The sequence below is a fragment of the Emys orbicularis genome, chromosome 19 (genome assembly GCF_028017835.1).
Source record: "Emys orbicularis isolate rEmyOrb1 chromosome 19, rEmyOrb1.hap1, whole genome shotgun sequence".
NCBI lineage: Eukaryota > Metazoa > Chordata > Testudines > Emydidae > Emys > Emys orbicularis.
Window position 1 is genome coordinate 4355375 of NC_088701.1, and position 22581 is coordinate 4377955.

General features: G+C 50.3%; 1 protein-coding gene across 1 annotated transcript in view; it reads right to left on the reverse strand.

Annotated features, from left to right (window-relative positions):
- The window catches only part of LOC135891773 (complement C3-like), a 56018-nt gene extending 33683 nt beyond the window's left edge, over positions 1-22335 (reverse strand). The window contains exons 1-12 of the mRNA XM_065419436.1: positions 22265-22335; positions 18027-18219; positions 14578-14740; positions 13887-13957; positions 12805-12899; positions 11271-11353; positions 11020-11110; positions 9408-9510; positions 9188-9308; positions 6357-6472; positions 3465-3611; positions 2517-2729 (exon numbers count right to left, since the gene is read on the reverse strand). Coding sequence (XP_065275508.1) covers positions 2517-2729; positions 3465-3611; positions 6357-6472; positions 9188-9308; positions 9408-9510; positions 11020-11110; positions 11271-11353; positions 12805-12899; positions 13887-13957; positions 14578-14740; positions 18027-18219; positions 22265-22335 — 1467 coding nt within the window. The remainder of the gene's footprint in view (positions 1-2516; positions 2730-3464; positions 3612-6356; positions 6473-9187; positions 9309-9407; positions 9511-11019; positions 11111-11270; positions 11354-12804; positions 12900-13886; positions 13958-14577; positions 14741-18026; positions 18220-22264) is intronic.
- Positions 22336-22581: the final 246 nt, after the last annotated feature.

The window sequence follows — 22581 nt, forward strand, 5'->3', positions numbered from 1 at the left end:
TACGGCCCGTGGGCCAGATCCGGCCAGGGGCTTCCATTTGTCCGGCCCTCCAACCAACAGGGGAGAAGCGAACAGCTGAGCAGGCAGGGGGAGGGGCTGCCGGCAGCCGCTCACACGGGGCAGCAGCACAGCTGAGCTGTGCAGAGGGGTGAGTGGCTCTGGGAGCCAGTGTCCCCCCAAAAGGGGAGCCAACTTAGGGGAGAATCGATGCTGCAGCCGAACAGGCACAGACCCCTGCCTTAGAGTAAAAATACAACCCAGATGCTTAATTACATCTCCAATAAATGGAGTAAAGAAGATGGAAATTAACAATTTCATAATGGTTAAATTTTAACTACAGCACTAATAGAACCAAACAGTATTCGTATGATACAAATGTGTGAGTTTTTAGAAAAAAAATAAAAAAAATAATGTGAAATGATTTTTAATGTATTGACAAATATTTTGTGTGATTTCACAGTACCTGCATCGATTAACTTTTATACCTGATTTAGAATTTAATGCAACACTGACACAGTAGAGTAGTGTTGTTTTTTTAACGATTTTGCATATATTCGCATATATTTGCATACATTTAATTTCTTTCGCAGTTGCTTCGGCCTGCGAAGCCCCTTCAAAAATCTAATATGGCCCTCGTCTCATAAAGTTTGGAGATCCCTGCTCTAGTGCAGGGGTGGGCAAACTTTTTGGGCTGAGGGCCACATCTGGGTGGGGAAATTGTATGCAGGGTCAGGGCAGGAGGTTGGGGTGCGGGAGGAAGTGTGGGGTGTTGGATGGGGTGCGGTGTGCAGGAAGGGGCTCAGGGCAAGGGGTTGGGGAAGAGGGGGGTGCGGAGTGTATGAGGGGGCTCAAGGCAGGGGGTTGGGGTGGAGGGGTGTGGACTACGGAAGGGGGCTCAGGGCGGGGGTTGGGGTGCAGGAAGGGTGCGGGCTGCGGCAGGGGGCTCAGTGCAGGGGGTTGGGGTGCAGGAGGGGTGCAGACTGTGGGAGGGGGCTCAAGGCAGGGGGTTGGGATGGAGGGGTGTGGGGTGCGGTAGGGGGCTCAGGGCAGGGGTTGAGGTGCAGGAGGGGTGCAGGGTGCAGCAGGGAGCTCAGGACAGGGGGTTCGGGTGCAGGGTGTACGAGGGGGCTCGGGGCAGGGGTTGGGGTGCAGGAGGGGTGCAGGGTGTGGCAGGGGGCTCAGGGCAGGGGGTTGGGGTGCACAGGGGTGCAGGGTGCAGCAGGGAGCTCAGGGCAGGGGGTTGGGGTGCAGGAGGGGTGCGAGGTGCAGGCAGGGGGCTTAGGACAGGGAGTTGGGGGGTGGGGTGCAGGCAGGGTTTGGGCTCCGGCCTGGCACCGCTTACCTAAAGCGGCTCCAGGGTGGCAGAGGAGGGCACCGGGGCCAGGGCAGGCTCCCTGCATGCCTGCCCTGGCCCCACGCAGCGCCGCTCCAGAAAGCGCTGCGGCCCCTGAGGAGGGGAAGGGCTCTGCGTGCGCTGCCCTTGCCGCGCCTCCAGGTACCTCCCCCGAAGCTCCCATTGGCTGTGGTTCCCCCTTCCCGGCCAATGGGAGCTGCGGGGGGCGGTGCTTGCAGGCAAGGGCAACGCTCGGAGCCCTCTGCCCCCCCGCCCGGGGGCCACAGGGAAGTGGTGCCGGCCCCTTCTGAGAGCGATGCGGGGCCCGCAGGGCCACAGGGGGCAATCCTGCGGGCCAGATCCAAAGCCCTGAGGGGCCAAATCCAGCCCGCGGGCCGTAGTTTCCCACCCCTGCTCTAGTGAGTGCACGGGGAGAGTCAGGGCTCCTGGTTCCATCTGCAGATCGAAGAGGAAGTATGGTTTAGTGTTGAGTACAGAGGGATTGTTGTTAGGACTCCTGGGTTCTATCTCCAGCTCCTGGAGGAAGTGGGCTCTATTGATCATCACAGGGCCTGGAGTCAGTAACCAGAAGTGGATAAGGGGTCGTCCCCATGGCTGACTTTATTTAATTCACACTGCGACAGGGTGCTGGGCAAAGGGTTGCAGCTTCAGCCCTCTGTCACGCCCACTCCTCATTAGGGAAACAAATTAGAACAGGCTGGAGGTAACCTGGCCCTAACTGGAGAGGTGGAGACAGCTGCTACCTAATTAGACTGTGGCTGCATAAAAATCTCAGGGGAAGGAAGCCAGGGGAGAGCAGGAGAAAAGGAAAAAGGCAGGGAATGAAAGCAGGGAGGTAGCTCCCCCTCCCTCCTGCCTGCAGACAGTGAGGGTTACTTGTTCATGGTGAAACAGTGGTGGGAACAAGCCTGAGAATAAAGTGCACCAGTGCACCGTGGTTACTAAACCCAGGGTCTCAGAGTGACTTTGTGAACCTAGCAGAGGCAGAAGCCAAGGGGGCCCTGCCGTACTCTGCTACACACACAATGAATATACTGCCTGACGGGAAGAATTCTCTGCTACAGGTTCTCCTTACATGCAGTGGGAATATTAAAGGACAGGTGGAAACTCAGATGATGCTTAAATTCCAGGAGATCCCAGTACCCAGGGACGCAGCACTTACTATGTAGGTGAAATACTTGATCTGGTTCAGAACAGCTGGATTGTTGCTCTTCAGGTGGAAATTCACAGGTAAGTTGTCTCCAGGTTTGAGGTCAGAAGCCGTCACCGCCAGATGGAGATAGTTTTGAGACCCTCCTTGGGACTGATAGGCTTCAGCCACCATGGACTTAGAGGCCTGGCGGTTTGCTGGGAGGTTGGGATGGGCAGTTTTTACCTGCAGGGGAGGTGGAGATAAAATCTTAGTTGAATCTGGGAGTGAGCTTAGGGTCTATAGCCCGTCACGCTGGGTCACACCACGAGCAATAGCAAAGGAAGCTTCCCTGAGACGCCACTGTTGGTGGATTCTGCTGCTAACAGCCATTCTGGGCATGACACCTCAGAGAAACACCAAGTGCCACTTTTAACTGGCCTGTGGCTTCAGCACAGTCCTGCTGGAACTCCAGATTTCTGGACTGTCAGAGAACATGTCCCTGAACAGAGGAGCCTGCCTTGCCCCTTGCAGGAGGGGGGAGATGAATATGAAGAGGGACTCTCTCCTGAAGCGGCCGGACACAGATAGATCCAGTGTTCTCTCGGGCTTTGCAGCTTGAGCCTGGTGTCACCGCACAGGGTCTTCACACTCAGCAGCCATGCGCTGTCTACAAGCTCCTTTGCTGCATGGTGGGTACCTTCAGTGTGGCAAGGGGACTAAACTGGATCTGCCTATGCCCATGTCAATGTTTTCTGGGATTTCTTCTGGACCCACGATGGAGCATTGGTTACATGGTGATCGGAGCATCTCCAAAACCAAATGGCATACAGGAAACTGACCCCAGGCGCAGATGGAATGCACAGAGTTCAGTTATCCTCCTGCTTAGTGCATGAGAGGGGAGTGAACGCCACCAACAGGGCATTGCCCTCTGGGTGCATATAGTACTTAGCTCAGCCTCAGTGTTTGAAGGTTACTCACCGTGATGGGAACCTGCTGCTTATCCCCGGGCATGTTTATAATCAGCTTGGCAGTTCCATCTCCCTGGGTCGACCCAGCCGACTGGAATCCTTCAGCCTGTACTGGGACACGGGGGGCTGGGGAGCCATCGGGGTTTGTGACATAGACCTGAGAGGCACGATCAAAAAGGGATGCATCAAACAAGGGATGCAGCGCTCCCCGCATCCTAACTTCAAATCAAATCGCATGTACAGCATCTCAGGTCCATAGCCTCAAAGGTATTTAGGTGCCTAACTTCCGTGGATTTCAATGGGAATTAGGCATCTAAATAACTTTGAGGAATGGGGCCTCAGTGATCTGCTGTATCACACCACAAAATGCACACACATTTTAAAAACTACAAGCATACAAAAATATAAAAACCACAACTTCAACCCTGCTCCTAAATTCAGTTTACACTTTTATATACCCAACAAAACAATATACAAAAATTAATACAATAAATTGATTCATGTAGGCCAGAGAGGAAATTAATTTCACACTAGTCTTTTCTTGTTTTGGCCCCAGGCAAATAAGGCAACTGCCCATCCAACCAAAACAGGATCACTGCCAACAAATATTCTGCTTTTTGAGCTAATGAGTCAGAAGGCTTCTGAGCCAAGATTGGAGATAGCCATTTATTTCTCAAGTGGCAATTAACACACAGGAAGTGGATGGGAGTAGAGTTGATTGGAGTAGTCAAGCCAGTTAGTCAAGACTTCCAAATATTTCTTGAATCTATGGATGCTCTTTAAATAAGGGAGCCAGGGAGACATATTTGTTGCGCTAACATCTGTCGATCCAGTTGGTTACAAATATCTTCAACTCTGAGGTTAATTAAAGTTTTCACACTCTGACTTAGGGGATGTCTAGGCTGCAGTTGTACCCACGCCGTGCCGGCTGGCTGAGGTGCCCTGTGCTCCTCTAGTGGCACCTAAATCACTTAGCGATTAATGAGTCTACTACAGCCTTAGCTAAGTGCCATTTGGCTTTTAGTTCATGCAGTAGCGGCTCATGTATTGAGCTCCAGAGATCCCAGGTTTGATCCTGGCCGCTGACAGACCCTGGTCATCAGCATTACCCAGTCACAGGGTGTGAACGCAGCTTGAGCTGACGTACCCACGCTAGCTTTAATCTCACTCACCCGGGTCCTGGAACGGTGAAGCCAAGGCAGCGTGAGCATCAGCACGGGCTAGCCCCGTGAGTAATTGTCCAGGGTGGGACTGTATAGCTAGCGCTGCCGCGGTTTCACTGTTCCTGGACCCAAGCTAGGTGATGGAAGCTAGTTCAGCGATGTCAGATAGAGCTCCAGTCGCACCCCGTGACTGCAGTCTAGACATATCCTTCGAGTGCTGACTAGACCTGGGTCTGAACCCCTCAAGACTGCAGAGATCAATGGCCTTGCAAAAGCCAAGGGCATTTTAAAGGTTTAAACCTATTACGCTATTGCTCCAAACATAACCTTGGTAGGCGACGTAAATTCATTCCTACTCTGACACCAACCCTTACATATTGGGCTTTGGCTGATGTAGAATATTCAGCAACCTCTGTCCTATCAGACAGAGGTTTAGTTAAGAAGATCAAGTATTCTCCCCAAGAATGTATTTTGCACTACCTCTAACGACCTAAGCATAGGCACTGACTTAGGGGGAAAAAAAGTGGGTGCTCAGCACCCACCGGCAGGCCCCACTGATTAGCTCCTCCCCCTCCCTCCCAGCGCTGAGGATCAGTTCAGCAGTGGGCAGGAGGTGCTGGGGGGGAGGGGGAGGAGCAGGCAGGCAGAGCAGGGGAGGGAAGATGTGGGGTGGGGCCTTGGGGAAGGAGTGGAGTGGGGGCGGGGCCTGGGACAGAGCGGGGGGTCGAGCACCCCCGGGAAATCAGAAAGTCAGCACCTCGGACCTAAGATCTTTCCAGCCCCAAATTTCCACACAAAATTTGAGCAGCCATGTTAGCCCTAAGCATTCAGAGAGCCGGTGCAATTAAATTACCCCCAGGCACACAAGAAAAACAAACAGCTACTTGCATGGATCTTATGGTTCAGCCCTTTGACTCCTTTTTATGTTTATCCCATTCACCACTGTATGTAAAGCAAATATCCAGATAAGAAATGGACTTAACCTGCTCACTACTGTGGTCATCGATTACACGTTTATGCACCTTTGGTCTGCAGCCAAAGATAATTGCTTCAGTTCTCTGCTAATTTATAGTCTTACGCGCCTGCTGACAGAAAAATACTAAATTCCCTTCACAAACTCTTCAACCCCGGAGGAGCGTGGGACCCCAAACCATATTCTCTGCGGAAAAGAGGACTGATTCTGATTGGTTCCGAATTTTAGGAGCATAATATTTCTCCCCCTGTAATGCAGCCTAACTCGCTGGAAGAAGAATCATTCTGTCAGTGCCAATTTTGAAATTCCCCCACATCCTCCTATCCACAATGGTCCCTCTGCCCCCTATTTCTGCAAATGCCTCCCCTCTTTGGAACTCCTCACCTGTGCCCAATTCCTCTCTACAGTCAGAAAAGCCTGACGCCCCAGCAACTAACACAGTCCAGGGAATATTATCCCGCAGTACACGAGTGACCCCATGGCACATTTTGGGCCAAGCCTGTAGCTAGGTGCCATTCCACACCCTGTATTTGCTGTCAGATTTTGGGCCAGACTCTGCTCTTGTTAGTCTGGTGTAAATCTAGAGTGATTCCATTGCATTTAGTGGAGTCGCACTGGAATTAGCTTGCTGTAACTGAGATCGGAATGTGGCCCTTTGTTTCTGGTCTAAGTTCTTATACCACCCTCATCACCCTAGTACTCATAGTTCTCTCCTCTTTATACACCTCAGGCAACAGTGGGCATGATCCAGAAGAAGAGATATTACCATGAGTTCAAAGGGCATCCCCGGCTTGAAGTACGTGGGTGTTTTTGTGAAGTGGATCTGATAGGGAGATGTCACAATGTTAATTCCGGTTCTCTCCGCTTCCACCATGTCGCTGCCTGCAGAGAGAAGGCATGGGTCAATTAAAACTGAGCGAGGCAATACAGATTTTGTCCTTAAGGGTAAAACACAAGGAATAGGCCATGGTCAGACGTTGATTCAGTGCTGCTGATTCTTCTGATTTTATCATGAGTCTCCTGTTTTAATTCCTTGTCTTCAAGCCCCAGCTGCTAGAATCACCATATGGCGAGAATCTCAGCTGTCGTTTAAAAGAAGAAATAAGTTTCTAACCCTCCTGGTTGCAGAGAAAAGCTTCAAAACATGTCCCAAGTGTGATCTAATGCCTCAAAAGGCAGGAGGGAAAGAAAAAGCACCCAAAGTTCATTATTTTAAAAAAAAACCTCATGGTTTTTTAATATGATCTCTTGATTTTGGGAGTGGGAGGACTGACTTGTGATTTTTGCACATTAGGGGTTGGCATTACTGCAGGACGTTGACCCTGATTCTGTTCTCATGCCAGTATAAATCAGGAATAACTCCCCTATAGTCAGTGGCACTATAGCAGTGAAAACAGAATCAGCCCCTTTCATGCTAAAACTATTTATTTTAGCTTTTAAAGAAGCAACAAGAAAGAACAAAAACAAAGTCTCTGGAGAGAGAGAGAGAGAGAGAGAGAGCACAGTGTGTGTGTATCTATTTAATAAGATTCCAGGACTTTCATTCTGTCCATGTACCACTCTGAAGCCTAGAACGTCTGTTGCGTCTGTGTGAAGTGGTGGAAGCAGCTATACAAACAAGAGAAGGGCTCTTTTTAGTTACAATATCACCAGGTTCAATCGTCACCAGGATTTGAAGTCCGTTACAGGTCAATTTTTAAGTCCCCAGCCATTTTGACTTTACCAGGTTGGTGTACAACTCCAGTAAGGCATGTGCCATGCCAAGAGTTCTAGACCATTGTGATATCAGACACAGCTCAACCAACCAATCACCACCTTTACTCTACTACTAATTTGCATTCAGTAATGGCATTGGTTGTTTGGATTACTTGGCCCAATTGCCACACCTGTGCAATGGCACAGGCTTTCAGCAACTAGTTTCGTCATTAACAAGTTACAGCTGCTCGGAACAGAATGGCTGCTCCCTCTGCAGGGAACGTTTAGAAATCATAGCTATGTAGAGCTGGAAGGGACCTCAAGAAGTCATCTAGTCCATCCCCCACACTGAGGCGGGAGTAAGTATGCCTAGACCATCCCTAAGACCTGACCCGGAGCTCTTAGAAATGGAAAGGTGCAATGCACAGAAAACAAAGGTGCAACAGTTTCAAGCTACTTTCGCTGGTATAAATCTGGAATTACTCCAGGTGTGACACTACACCCCATATTCTTCATAGAAATATTGTTATTATATGATTACAGCATAACTAAGATGTGTTTTATGCAAGATGGGTCTTGTGAGATATCATTGGAAAGGTTATGATGTACTGAATATGATTATCCCATTTGTATGAATGTATCATTTTTGTATCTTAAGTTAGGAACATTTACTATACATCTGTACTACAAAAGTGTTTGCACCTGGACAACGCTCACCAGACAAAATGCAAACAGTCTGGCTGGCTAGCTGGATACAAGTCAATAGACTATTAGGGAGAACAATAGGACTTTGAAGAGGGTAATCTCCCATCTTCCTGGGATGCTGCAAATGGACTTTGAGTTATGGCTGCAGGGTCATGTGATTAAGTCACCTGATACTAGACTCCATAATAAAATTAGTACTTTTCCACTGGCCAAGGGTGGGAATCACACTGGAAGACAAAGGATTCCCGCCATGTGTAAAACCTATTTAAGGCAGGGAAGTGAGATAATCAGGGTCTGTTCTTCACTGAATCCCCACCCAAGATGACTGATGAAAACACCTAAGACTGATCTGGGGAAGACGGGACTGAACTCAGGCTAGAGTGTGTCTGGCCTGTGAAAGAAATACCTGGAGTTTGAAGCTGCAAGCAAGAGCAGCTTGCCTTCAAAAAACTCTGCAGTCTGCCTAAAACAACATTTAGGATGAGAAATTACTGCTTGTAACCAGTTTCTTTAGTATCTGATCTTATATTGCATTTTTGTTTTGTTTCTGGGTAATCTGCTTTGATCTGTTTGCTATCCCTTATAAACACTTAATATCTATCGTTTGTAGTTAATAAACTTGTTTTTGTTTTCTCTAAATCCAGTTTGTGGAATTCATAACTGGGGAGCAAAAAGCTGTGCATATCGTCCTCCCCATTGAGGGAGGGGGCGAATTTCATGAGCTTACACTGTACAGTTCTCTGTGCAGTGCAAGACAGTACAATTCTGGGTTTACACTCCAGAGGGGGTGTGCACTTGAGTGCTGGGAAATTCCTTAGCTGAAGCCTTCCCATGCAGTGCTGATTTCAGTGTCTGTCTTTCTGCAGCTGGGCATGTCCCTACCTGTGTCTGTGCTGGAGGAGGCTTGAGAGGGCCTGGCTCAGCAGAACAGTGTAAGGGAGCCCAGGCTGGTGGAACAGGCAGGCTCAGTGATACCCCAATACATCAGGTGGCACCCTGGAGGGGGGAGCAACCCTCACACCAGGTTTACCCCAGAGCGAATGAGATCAGAATCTGGCCTGCAGCCTTTAAGATCTGCAGAACCCTACGCAGATAGGGCTTTATGCATCTCAATCAACACCTTGAACTGCACTCGGCACCGGTTTGGAACACCCCGTGAATAAAGCACTTGGCTTTGCACTTATTGCTGATGCTCACCAGATTCTGTCAAAACGGTGACAGAGACGTAGAGCGAGTGGCCAACCAGTTCGTGCAGGTTGGCGAACCGAGCCCGCAGCATCGCTCTGGTCAGCGTTGCTTCCCCGTCTCCATCTTCTATCTAGAGAGGGAGAGAGAGTTTCATGACCTCACCCATGCAGTTCCCCAGGAGGTGTGAATCCCTCCACCCCCCCCCCCCCCAGCCGAGAACAGGAATTACCGAGATTCTCTTGAGAGACTGCGGGATACTCCTCTTCTCATCATCCACCTTCACCCCAAAGAGGACAAAGGCATTGCCATCAAGTTTTTTCCCATATAGGTACCTGCAGGAGATAAGGATTGGTAAGTGATCAGAAACAGTCAGCATGGATTCACCAAGGGCAAGTTATGCCTGACTAACCTAATTGCCTTCTATGACGAGATAACTGGCTCTGTGGATGAGGGGAAAGCAGTGGATGTGTTATTCCTTGACTTTAGCAAAGCTTTTGATATGGTCTCCCACAGTATTCTTGTCAGCAAGTTAAAGAAGTATGGGCTGGATGAATGGACTATAAGGTGGATAGAAAGCTGGCTAGATCGTCGGGCTCAATGGGTAGTAATCAATGGCTCCATGTCTACTTGGCAGCCAGTATTAAGTGGAGTGCCCCAAGGGTCGGTCCTGGGGCTGGTTTTGTTCAATATCTCCATTAATGATCTAGAGGATGGGATGGACTGCAGATGACAATAAACTGAAAGGAGTGGTAGATACGCTGGAGGGTAGGGATAGGATACAGAGGGACCTAGACAAATTAGAGGATTGGGCCAAAAAAAATCTGATGAGGTTCAACAAGGACAAGTGCAGAGTCCTGCACTTAGGACGGAAGAATCCCATGCACTGCTACAGACTAGGGACCGAATGGCTAGGCAGTAGTTCTGCAGAAAAGGACCTAGGGGTTACAGTGGATGAGAAGCTGGATATGAGTCAACAGTGTGCCCTTGTTGCCAAGAAGGCTAACGGTATTTTGAGCTGTATAAGTAGGGGCATTGCCAGCAGATCGAGGGACGTGATCGTTCCCCTCTATTCGACATTGGTGAGGCCTCAGCTGGAGTACTGTGTCCAGTTTTGGGCCTCACGCTACAAAAAGGATGTGGAAAAATTGGAAAGAGTCCAGCGGAGGGCAACAAAAATTATTAGGGGGCTGGAGCACATGACTTATGAGGAGAGGCTGAGGGAACTGGGATTGTTTAATCTGCAGTAGATAAGAATGACGGGGTATTTGATAGCTGCTTTCAACTACCTGAAAGGGGGTTCCAAAGGGGATGGATCTAAACTGTTCTTAGTGGTACCAGATGACAGAACAAGGAGTAATGGTCTCAAGTTGCAGTGTGGGAGGTTTAGGTTGGATATTAGGAAAAACTTTCGCTAGGAGGCTGATGAAGCACTGGAATGGGTTACCTAGGGAGGTTGTGGAATCTCCATCCTTAGAGGTTTTTAAGGTCAGGCTTGACAAAGTCCTGGCTGGGATGATTTAGTTGGGGATTGGTCCTGCTTTGAGCAGGGGGTTGGACTAGATGACCTCCGGAGGTCCCTTCCAACCCTGATATTCCATGATTCTATGAAGAGAAGCCACAAGAAAACCTATTGCAGAATATTATGGCCTAATGCACCATTCTCCTCTATAGGCCCAGCTCCTTGGTTGGTCTATATCTCCCATGATCCACCATGGTAAGGAGCAGGGGACCATCATGGCTACGGTGCATTATGGGAGTTCAAGACTTAGGTTTCTTTCTGCACTAAAACCTGTGGTTGCTACCCCACTCAGCTGATCCCTTCCACCCGCTCACAGACTCACCTCGCAGTGATAGAAACCCTGAAGTCTTCATTGCCATCGATGTATAAAAACTTCTCAGACGGTTCCAATATGACTTCAAAACTCGGCAACACTGGAGAAACAAGAGGGGAAGAAGAGAAAATTGAGCATGTAGGAGAGGGTGGGTTGCCAGCAAAGCCAAGCCGAATGGAGAGACTGCTCCAAGATGGTGTCAGGAGAGTAGAGACAGACCCGCTCCCTGAGCCTGGGCGCAGTGGGTGCTGGATTCTTACCGTACTCCTTAACGTCAAATTGCGCACTGAAGGTCTGCTGAGGGGAGTCTTCATACCTGGCCGTGATCTTCCAGGTTCCCAGACTGGAGGAAGGAAATAAGAAGGAACACTGAATGCACTTAACACACACATTTTGCAAGGCCCACCTGCCTCACTTGTTTCTCCAGTAATTTTATCAGCTCCTGAAGCTAAATCTGAGCCATACATGGAACTCAAGCCGTCTTCAGGGAACCACAGGGAACCTCAGACAAGTCATTTTTTTCTGCACCTAGATGTTTTCATGAACCAGAACTAGAGGTAGGGACTTGGAACAAAACATTTGATCCACAAGCCCCTCAACCTTTGGCCAGCAAGGTTTGAGAAATTTGGATCTAAACTTTGTGGCCGGCACTTGTTTCTACAGTCTGCCTGGACCAAAACCCTCAATCCAAACAACCCCAAACTTAAGGAAACTCCGATCCATACCAAAATCAGGCCCCTCGCTCATTAGCTCACTGACATAATTTTCAGAGTAGTTGAGCATTCATAAATCCCACAGAATGGGAGGTAGGGTGCTCAGCACTTTTGAAAAACAGGCCAACAGGGCCTGATCCTGCCTTCACATACTCTGGAATAAATCCGGAGTAATGGCAAGGAAGTCAGTGCAGCTTCATTCTGGTGTCTGCGTAGACTTGGAAAGATTAGTTTTTTATCGATACGTGTCATTGATTTCACTGTGCACACGCATACCGACAAAAACACATTTACATCAATAATATCTAAATTTACAGATAGGCAAAGCAAGAAAAATGCAGCTTGAGAACTTACTACAGTTTGATTTAAGTCTTTATACTTTGTGTATTTGGCCATACGATGTTGACAATTTGGGTTTTAATGGCTATAAAGCTTTTTGCTTTTTTCAATCTAAGTGTCTACTGTCATTAAACAAGTATTGTCAGATCCCGCCCACCATGTTTTCCCCCACCTGTGAAAATTTAAAGTGCTAAAAATCAGAATGGGGGATGATAAAAACCCATAATTTATTTTTGCACAACTGAGCATTTGAAGTGATCGAAACTGGAAAAAAAGTCTTACGAATAAACATAATTATCCATCAAAACTATAACAAATACAAATCAAATTATGCCAAGACTGGGTATGTGGCAGGAGAGTTTCTTTTCTCCATGTCACTTGGAAATGCCTGTAGGAGATGATCTAGCTGATGGGCCACACACAGTAACTAGCTCAGGGGTTCTCAGACTTTTGAACTGGTGACCCCTTTCACATAGCAAGCCTCTGAGTGCGACCCCCCCTTATACATTAACAACACTTTTGTATATATTTAACACCATTATAAATGCTGGAGGCAAAGCGGGGTTTCGGGTGGAGACTGACAGCTCACAACCCCCCATGTAATAATCTCGCGACTCCATGAGGGGTCCCGACCCCCAGTTTGAGAACCCCTGAACTAGCTCCACATCATCCCTTCTGCTTCCCTGCCCAATTCCTGCAAAGCTCTGCTCCGTCCAGGCATAGTAACATCAGGGCAATCTACCTGATAATCTCCGGCAAGGGGTGGCTCAGGGAGAAGATGCCTGATTTCAAGGGGGCGGAGATGGGAATCTGCTTGACAATAATGGACTCAGGGGTCTGGAAAGGAAACAAGTTGAGAGTTTAGGGAGAAAAATGCTGTTAATTGCTCTTAACAACATCATCTGCCATGTTTACATTCCTGGGCCAGTGGAGGGTTCTCCATACTTCCAACAATAGCATGTAACAGTCTGGACTCCACTGATTGGTTTGAATTTCTTAACTACCCAGAGACACGGGAAAAACCGACTAATCTCTCCTGACCTGGCTCAGCGAGGCCACCAAAGAACTCAAGGAAGAAGCTCGGAAGACTGAAGAGCCTCCACGGCAGAATCTTGCAGACGCCAGGCTTAACCCTGAGCTATCTGCAAACCTTGGAGCTACTCCAAGGGCTGCGTCGCTCTGCCAGCCACAGCTGCTCCCCATCGCAAGGCCCCAGCTGGTTATGCTGCTGCTCAGGGCAGAGTGTCAAAGAAAGGGGAAACCGAGTCAAATAGGAACTGAAGGGACAGATGTGTTCTCTCCACTCCCAGCTGGCTGAGGTGAGGAAAACCCCAGGGGATTATTGCCCAGGGGATTGCAGCTGATTTACTTTATTTTATGGACCATAAAGCCCAGTGGAAAGGGCCTTAACAGGACTAACGCCTGGAGCTATAAGCCCTGTTCCTGCCACCACTTTACACGTCCTTCAAAGGGCTCCTTGCAGGGGCTCCTTGTCTTCAGCCTTCCCAGACAAGCACCTGCCTGGCTCTTCCCAAAGAACTCCACGCAACTTTCCTCAAGCGTTAACACCATTGCAGAACCGCGGGACTTCCCCCAAGAGCTAGCTGGCTACCTCCCTAATGACTGGGGGAGAATTTGGACGCCAGAGGTTTGCAAGGAGGGACCTCAGACAATCATTTGCTTTTCTCCTGGCCATACCACATTGCTGCTACACGAATTGTGTCTATGCATCCTCCTCAGTCACAATAAATTGCTGTGCGTTACCCAGACAAGTGGCTAAACCCACCTATCCCCCCACGGGCTCACTCAGAACAGCCACCTCACCTCAAACTCCACAATCACTGTCTTAGACACTGGTTCCAGTTTGTGACCCACGGTGAAGATCCGGTAGAGGACTGAGAAAATAAAGAGAGAAGAGAGGGACGTCGTTAACCGATTGAAACCAACGGGAGTTTGGTGCCTAACTCCATGGAGGATCTGAGCCATCAGCCCCCATCATGGGTTGTTTCATGATAGCCTCTTTCTACAGTCCGAGATCTCCATGGCTTTTTTCTTTAGGGCGTTGTCTTGCTTTTCTCCCCTGTCGCTACGTACCAGGTGGGCGGGCTTTGTCATTGCAGGGACCTGTCCTGCTCTGAATGGGCTGGGATTAGCAGCCCCTATTTCACACAGGCTTTGGGACGGTCGTCAGATGGGGACATGTATCTTGGTACAAGATGGAGCAGAACCAGTCACTGTGATTTCAAAAGTTCCATCACCCATTCGCAATCCCGTGGTCCACCCAGTCTTTCAGTATCTAACCCTCAATGGGACATCCCAGCTAGGATGATGGTGAAGGGTGAAATATTGCAAATTGGTGGTGGCAGAGTCTCTGATCCAATTCTCCTCTGTCTTCAACTAGACAATAAGCAAAGCAATATGCACAGGATATGACCCGGGAGCCCTGCTGTAGATATGGCATGACATCAGCAGCTCCCACCCCTTCCCATTAGAAGAGGCCAGGGGAAGGCAGTACCTGTAGACCCGGGTGTATAGATGGTTTTATCCGTCTGGATAAAGATGTATCCACTGTGGAAATGGACCAGAACCACTTTCTCCAGGGTTTGCTGGGGGAACTTAGCCTGGACCACAACATACTGGTTTCGTTTGGAATCTTTCTTTATGTCTTTGGTGGGAACCTGCATGAGAAGAAGAGCATGGACGAGTTCTTCCTGCTTTTACTCACCACAAGGGATGCTCTACACAAAAGACCTTTGCAGAGTTAATGACACTTAAGCTATACATGGAAAGAAATCATGGACTTTTACTAGCCCGTTCCTGCAGCACCTTACACACCTACCATAAGATGGTGGGTCTCCTCACTGGGGAATACCCAGGATGGCACAGTCAGCATAGGTCACCACCAGTGAGTCAGGCCAGACCATTTGGACGGCCCTGTACCCATTGTCCGGTCACCTCCTGTTATATGGAATGTTTGTTAACCAAAGGGCATCCCATGGGTGCCCTGCTGAAGTCAGTTCTACTGCACTGATGTGCTCCTGACGATTCCTACTGTGCTCCCCTAAAACTGTAACATCTTGGAGACCTTCCCTCTGTCCCCCCAACTCTCCATTCCTGGCCAGGACTTTGGATCAACTCACAACGAGAATCCTGCTCCACCAGGGAACCCCACCCAGAAATGCTGCTGTGCCCAGCGCAGACTAGGGACAGGACTTGGCAAGCTCTGAGCAAGTTTCCCAGGCAGTGCAAACACGAGCCATAGTGCATATGGTTATGTGCCTGACCTCAGAACCTCGGTGCATTGAACGAAGAAGCTCACAAGTCAACTGAGACACCAATAATTGGCTTTGACGTGTTAACAGGAATTAAGACCAAAGTATTCACCAAAACTCTTGTGACTTTAACCATTTCATTGTCGTCTTTTTTTTTATTATTTGCAATGGAAAATGCCAAAAAATGAACAAAATCATGTCATTTGCATGTTTTGTTCAGTACAGGTTCTTGTACCACCCTCACCACCGCAATACCTGAGTATCTCCCAGTCAGGCATTAAGCAACGGAACTAATATCTGTCCAATGTTGTTTGATGTCAGATCTCCCTGTGATTCAGTTTATCTATTTAAGTTCTTATATGGCCCCTATTAACATGTCAGTATATTATTACCCAAGTGCCTCAATTTTAATGCGTTTACCCTCACAGCATGCCCCTTTCCCTCCCCTGCACAAAATTAAGAAGTACTATTATCTCTATTTCACAGATGGGAAAACTGAGGCACAGGACAATTAAGTGACTTACCCAAGGACTCAGAGAGTCTATGACACAGCTAGAAATCAAACCCAGGTCTTCTGAGTTCCAAGCTAGCACCCTAACCACTAGACCATCTTTCCTCTCAACATTTTCTTCTACCTCCTAATTTGGAGCACCTAGGGTGACCAGACGGCACGTGTGAAAAATCGAGACAGAGGGTGGGGTGTAATAGGAGCCTACATAAGAAAAAGCCCCAAATATCAGGACTGTCTCTATAAAATCCAGAAATCTGGTCACCCTAGGGGCACCTCAGTTTTTAGGTCCACAACGAGAGACCCCCACAGTGCTTATCTGACTAGTTAGCTATACGTCTCCCATCACTAATAGATTCGTAGATGTTACGGCCAGAAGGGACCAACACGATCAGCTAGTCTGACCTCCCGTATAACTAGGGCCCAATCAAATTCATAGTCCATTCTGGTCAATTTCATGGCCCTAGAATTTGAAAATTAGTCAATTTCATGTTCTCAGATGTTTACATCTGAAATTTCAGGGTGAGGATCCTGACCCAAAAGGAATTCATGGGGGGGGGGTCACAAACCGGTTGTAGGGGGGTCATAAAATTGCCACCTTCATTTCTGCACTGCCTTCAGCTTCCTGCAGCCACAGGAGGTTCCCGGGCTGGGGAGGGACAGGACTTCCTTCTCCCCTGCACGGCCCTCGGGGGGAGATCAGACCCACCTCTGTGTACCTCCCCTGGCTGGGGCGTTCCCAGCAGCACGGGGGAGATCGGACCCACCTCCACCTCTGGCAACCTCCTGTGGCTGCACGAAGCTCTGGAGCTGCTGCCCAGCCATGGAGCTTCCTACAGCCAAGGGAGGTCCCCAGAGGTGGGTCTGATCTCCCCCAGAGAGCAGCTGTGCAGGGCAACAGTAAGTCTCGTCCCTTCCCAGCCCTGAGGGGACTAACAGCTGGAGCCAGGGACATCGTAGAGGCCCCCGTCTGGGGCACCCCCAGCCCTGCCCCTTCTCCTCCCCTCCAATAGCTAGATTTCACAGAGGAGATCTGATTTCACAGTCCGTGATGCGTTTTTCACAGCCGTGAATTTGGTAGGGCCCTATGTATGTAACTTTAGCGCCCTCGTGGCAAAGATGGAGTCTGCTCTGTAGGCAGCTCTGGCCAAGAGAAGGCGAGCGCAGGAATGCAGCAGGAGAAATCCCTTCCATCCCAGGGGCACCTGTTCCAACCCCCCCAGAGTGAACACACCCACCCACAGGAAAAGTACAATGGATATAACAAAGGGAAATATTTATTTACAGAGGGATGAGAGGAGAAAAACAACAAGGGGAAATATAGGGGGGAGCAGTAAAACAGGGTTGCATCCAAGCCGAGGCCCCACGGGCCCAGTGGTAGCATAGTCTGGAAGGGCAGACACTGAGCAATGTGTCTGCACACAGAGTTCAGGAGTCCTGCGCAAAGTTCCAGTCCAGTGGTGAGTCTTGGGTGCTCCTGGTCGTCTTCGGCGCCAGTGAACTTTCCCCCAACAAACCCCTCCGGTGCCCTCTTCTGCCACTCTCTGCAAAGCCACACAGAGCAACCACCTCCCCACTTAACTAGCTGCAGCCTCCCTCCTTGTTCCCAATGCAGAGTCCCAAGCCCCAGTACTCACAGCCCCATGCAGCTCTGGGCAGCAGTGATACTGGGTCCAGCTCCAGCCTGTCCTTCTCAGGCGATTCCTCCCTGGCACAGTGCTCCTCCTGGCTCCTGTCCTGGGGTGTCCCCGATCGGCCGCCCTGTCCTTCCCACTTCCCAGGCTTCAGGCAGGTTCTCTCTTGCTTCCTTTGCGAGGGCCTGCGGGCTGCTGCTGCTCTCTCTCCCTCTGAGCTCCAGAGTCACCCCCTGGAGTTTCCCTCCTTTATTCTCACTCTCCCCCGCACCCCTAGGAAAAAGATTTAAAGGGGCCATGCTCTCTAAACCCCAAAGGGGTTACATGGATAACACAGGCGATAGACTTTCAGCCAGCACTTCCAGCTCATAAATTCATGCTGGGCTAGAGTGTGTCTTTTAGAATGACATCCAACCTGGACGGGGTCTGAATGTCTCAGTATTGCAGAGTTGGGGAGCCAAAATACTGGAGGCTCCTAAAATGAGTGGGTCATTGTTGAAAATGATACCCTTTGTTTCACTGGATGACCTGAGGCTGGGGTTTTACCCACCTTTATTACGGCTGTGCCCATCATCCCATTCGCAGGGTTGAGGTCGGTTTGGACCTGGTATAAGATGTTTTTCTTAAGCGGGAAGTCCTGCACGATGACTGTAACCACAATTGGGGCATTGAGACCATGGGCTTCCACCACGACCTTCTCTTCACTCTCCACCCGCAGGACGTTGGGCGTGATCAGGGAGTAGCTGTGAATGGCAAAAAGGTCGATGTGATTAATTCATTCAGTATTTAAAACCCCACTGGCTGCGATTCCCACATCCCCAAGGATGTTTTATACTAAGCTTGTTACTGCGGTTTACAATTTATTATTTGCTTTACAGCAGCATCTTGAAATCCCAACAGCGACTGAGGCACGGTACAAACACAGAGTAAGAGAGAGTTCCTGCCCCTAGGGGTATGTCTACACAGCCGCTGGGAGGCGTGACTCCCAATTTGGGTAGACATACAGCTTGTGTACACTACGGGCTTTTTCTGTCGGTGTAGATAATGCACCATCCATTCCTCCATCAACCTAGCCACATCTACACCGGCAGTTAGGTTGGCTTAACTACAGCGCTGCTTAAACCCCTGGGCAATGTAGCTAGGTTGACCTAAATGTTAAATGTAGACCAGGGCATACAGGTGCTATCTCTGATCGGGCTGGTGCCTAAAAATTGCCATGGCAGCTGGGGCCCAAGGTGCACAAAGACAAAGTGCACTAAGGAACTGTTAGTACACATTAACAGTGTCCTCACAGACAGTTAGTGTGCAGTGGGGGGTAGATTTCCACCTCCGTTTGCTGTGAACTAACTCTTCATGGAGACAAGCCCTTCCAAGTCCAGTTGACTTTGCCTCTAAATCACCTAGGCTGTCTGGAAAATCCCCCCTTAGACAATGGCGTTAAAGCAAGGTTGCTGTCTTCCTGGAGAAATAATTGACTGATTACATCACCCACAGTGTTGTGAATTCACAAGGAAGTAGGCCTGGAGGGAAATAAAAAGTTTTGCTAAATATCAGCCAAGTTGTCTGTGTGTCACTCCAGTAGGAAGGGTGACGCAGGGCCGGCTCCAGGCACCAGCTTGGCAAGCAGGTGCTTGGGGCGGCCACTCCGGAGAGGGGCGGCAGGTCCAGCTATTCGGCGGCAATTCGGCGGACGGTCCCTCACTCCCGCTCGGTGCGAAGGACCTACCGTCGAATTGCCGCCGCAGATCGCGACCGCGATCACAGCTTTTTTTTTTTTTTTTGGCTGCTTGGGGTGGCCAAAACCCTGGAGCTGGCCCTGGGGTGATGGACGATTGGACTTGAGTTTTTCATACCAGATAAAGATCATATACACACACACACACGTAGGTGAAAAGTTCAGGGCATAATGCACTCCTGTCCCTACTGAAAATTGCTGTGAGTGGATGTGTCCCCCGGCCTGATCCTCTGTCATAAAAGACATTGCTGTTGCCACTTTTCTGAAATGGGATGCCCCGCTGTACACCGATACAGTAGGGGATGCTCTTCCCTTTAAGTCAGTGCTGACCCCAATGCCCTGGCATGGTGCTGGGGGTGCTGCATTGCAACTAGCAAGGTGGTGGCTCAGTAGGGGGCGCTGTCTTCCAACTCTGTGCAGATCTGCATGCCTCCGTTTGATGCTAGTGCTGTGCTGGGGGGGGCAGGCCCAGTTTAACCCACATGTACTCAGTGCTCTTGCACTGGGCCCCCATCTCCGGGGGTGCCTGGCCACCCGGGGCGGGGGTGAACAAAGCCTGCCAGATTATTTGTTTGGGCCCATCGAAGTCCAGTTTGGGGCAGGTGAGCCAATGGCGCCAGACCAGAATGGGAACAGAGGCCCCACCCCTGCCGGTGCACTATGGTGACAGCCAATGGGCTGGAGCAGGGAGCCAGGCCAGCCCCATGGGACTCAAGCCACCATGTGGGGTAACTGTGGGGTGGGATCACTCTTCAATACCTTCCTAGGTCCTCCCACCCCCTAGGGGTAGGACCCAACCATCCCGGTCACACACTCCCCCACCATTTCCATAGTGCACACAGGGCCCCAGAATTCTTTAATCTGTCACTGTGGGGGCGCTCAGCAGGGGGCGCTCTCGCCTGGCAGTCAGTGCTGACCCCAATACCCCAGTGCGGCGCTAGGGGGCGCTGTGCTGCAGGGAGCAGGGTGGGGGCTCAGTAGAAGGAGCTCTCCCGTCTGAGCTAGTGCTGACCCCAGTGCCCCTTGGAGAGGGCGATACTGTGTCCTCCTGCATTCCACCAACTCCGATCGTACGGTCTGCAGCCAGCGTGTGTGACCCTGTTACGGAGCCCTCTGGAATGAGCTGCCCTTTGCACAGCCTGACCCTGCCTAGAGAGGAGCATGCTGTGCTGGGGAGTCGTCGAGCATGGGCCATGTTTACTGCTCATCTGCTCCGCAGGCAATACCAGGAGCATCTAAGCAGGGCGTGTGCTTGGTACCAGCCGTCCACCAGAGCGCTGTCATAATCAACCAGGTAGCCCCCTGATGTTCCTCCTAGAAATCCTAGAGACGCAGGTTAGGGTTGAGACCTGGAGTGAGCGCTGCACGGTGGCTACCAAATCTCCTCTCTCCCTCCTGGGGGAACCCCCCCTCCTCCTTTCCTGAAAGTTGGCCCAGGCTCAGAAACATAAATCTCTGGAACCCTTTGGGGAAAGCTGCACCGAGGTCTGCGCATCTGGCCTGCAGCCCACCGTGGTGCATTCCCAGTGGGGTCAAGCTGCAAAACCCGGCCCCACATCCAGACGTCTGTCTATCACCCCGAAGTCTGGCGCCCGAACAGCAGCCCTTCCAGCACCATGGGGAGGGTGGGGACCCGACCCAGGCTCCGTATCTGAGTTGGGTCATCTTGACACATCAATGCATATCTCATGCAGCTTCTGGCTTCTCACTGGCTCAGCAGGCCCCTGAGGTGGGATGAACCTTTAAGCAGCCCCCTCCCCCCAGTTCTGAAGGGGGGCATCCCTCGGAGTTTCCCTCTGTCACCCGCTCAGTGTCACGTCCATCGTTTGGCCTGGCCATAGGGGGCAGCACAAAATCAAACCAAACTACCTGTTCCTGCCTCCTCCCTTTTATCACTGCCAGCCCCTTGCACCAAGATCCCTTCCCAGCTTTAGAGCCAAGCACATGGGCAATTGGTCTGGCTCTTGGCTGTTCATCTGGCCACCCCAGCACAGACATGAACAGGCCGGGAGGTGGTAACCATGCCAGGCAGCCAATCAGTCAGAGGGACAATAGAAGCTTAGCCCCGGGGTCACACTCAAAGCACTCGCCAGACATAGATCTCGCAGCACTTTACAGAGGTAGGTAGTTGTCATGATCCCCCTTTCACAGATGAGGGAGAGGCCGGCACAGAAAAGGTCACACAGCTAGTCAGTGACTCAGCTGGGAATAGAGCCCAGCAGTTTTGATTCCTAGTCACACCACCCGGCTCTAACCACTAGACTTCATTCCCCTCCTAGAACCCAGATGTCTCCCCGATATCCTCCTTGTGAGAGCATCAGGTAGAACCAAGGAGTTCTGACTCCCATTCCCATCTTTTCGCCCCCGAGGCACATTCCCTCCAACAGCTGGAAATAGAACCCAGGAGTCCTGACTTCCAGTGCAGTGCCCAAGCCGTGGACTACTGTGCTTCAGAATCCCACCAGCCCCTTGGAAGTGAACTGGGTTCTGGTCTGCCTCATGCACCATCAGCAATCCCCTTAGCCAGTGGAGTTACTCCAGTGTCAGTGGAGTTACTCCAGATTTGCACCAGTATACACTGAAAATAGAATTTAGCTCCACTGGGTGTCTTGCCGATGTAGACACTGAGCAAGGAGTTCAAGATGTGGCCCTGTAGAACTTGATTCTGGTCTCTTTTAGGGCCTGATCCAAAGCCCACTGAAGCCAAAGGAAAGACAACCCCACTGATTTCAGTGCATTTCAGGGGGGTGCAACCCCATTGTTTTCAATGGAGTTACTCCCTGTCTACACCTGGTTCACGTAGATCAAGTGAGGCTCAAAATCCAGTTTATTCTTTAAAAAAAAATGCCATCCTCCAAACCCCCAAATTAGCCTCGGAACTGAGTGAGGGAGAAGAGGGTTGGACCAGGTGAGGAGGAGAATTTCTGCAGCCTGTTCCCACTCCACAGACAGTAGCAGAGAAGAGAGGAAAATTGAGCTTGGTTTCCATTGGCAGCCATGTAACGAACCCAGGTAATATCCTGATCACCGTGGCAAAAGCGCGGGGTACTTACAGTTGGCTGTGAGAAACAGCCGGGAAGTAGAAAGCAAACACGGCCACCAGGCAGAGAGCAGAGCCCCCCATGGTGAGGACAGGAGGGTCAGGAGAAGTAGCTCCTCCGGGGCTATTTATCCTCAGAGTTGCCTGTAAGCTGAGCCCTCGTGCACACAGCTGGGCGGGTTAGTCAGTGGGGGGAGGAGCCCAGGAAACCTGAAAAGTTCAGAACAAACGATATTTTCTTCACTCCCTTGACACAAGGGTTTATTTGTCTTTCCAAGGGGGGAGTTGGAATTAGGAACCTGAGGCTGTGGTTGTGTTTACTCCACGCCA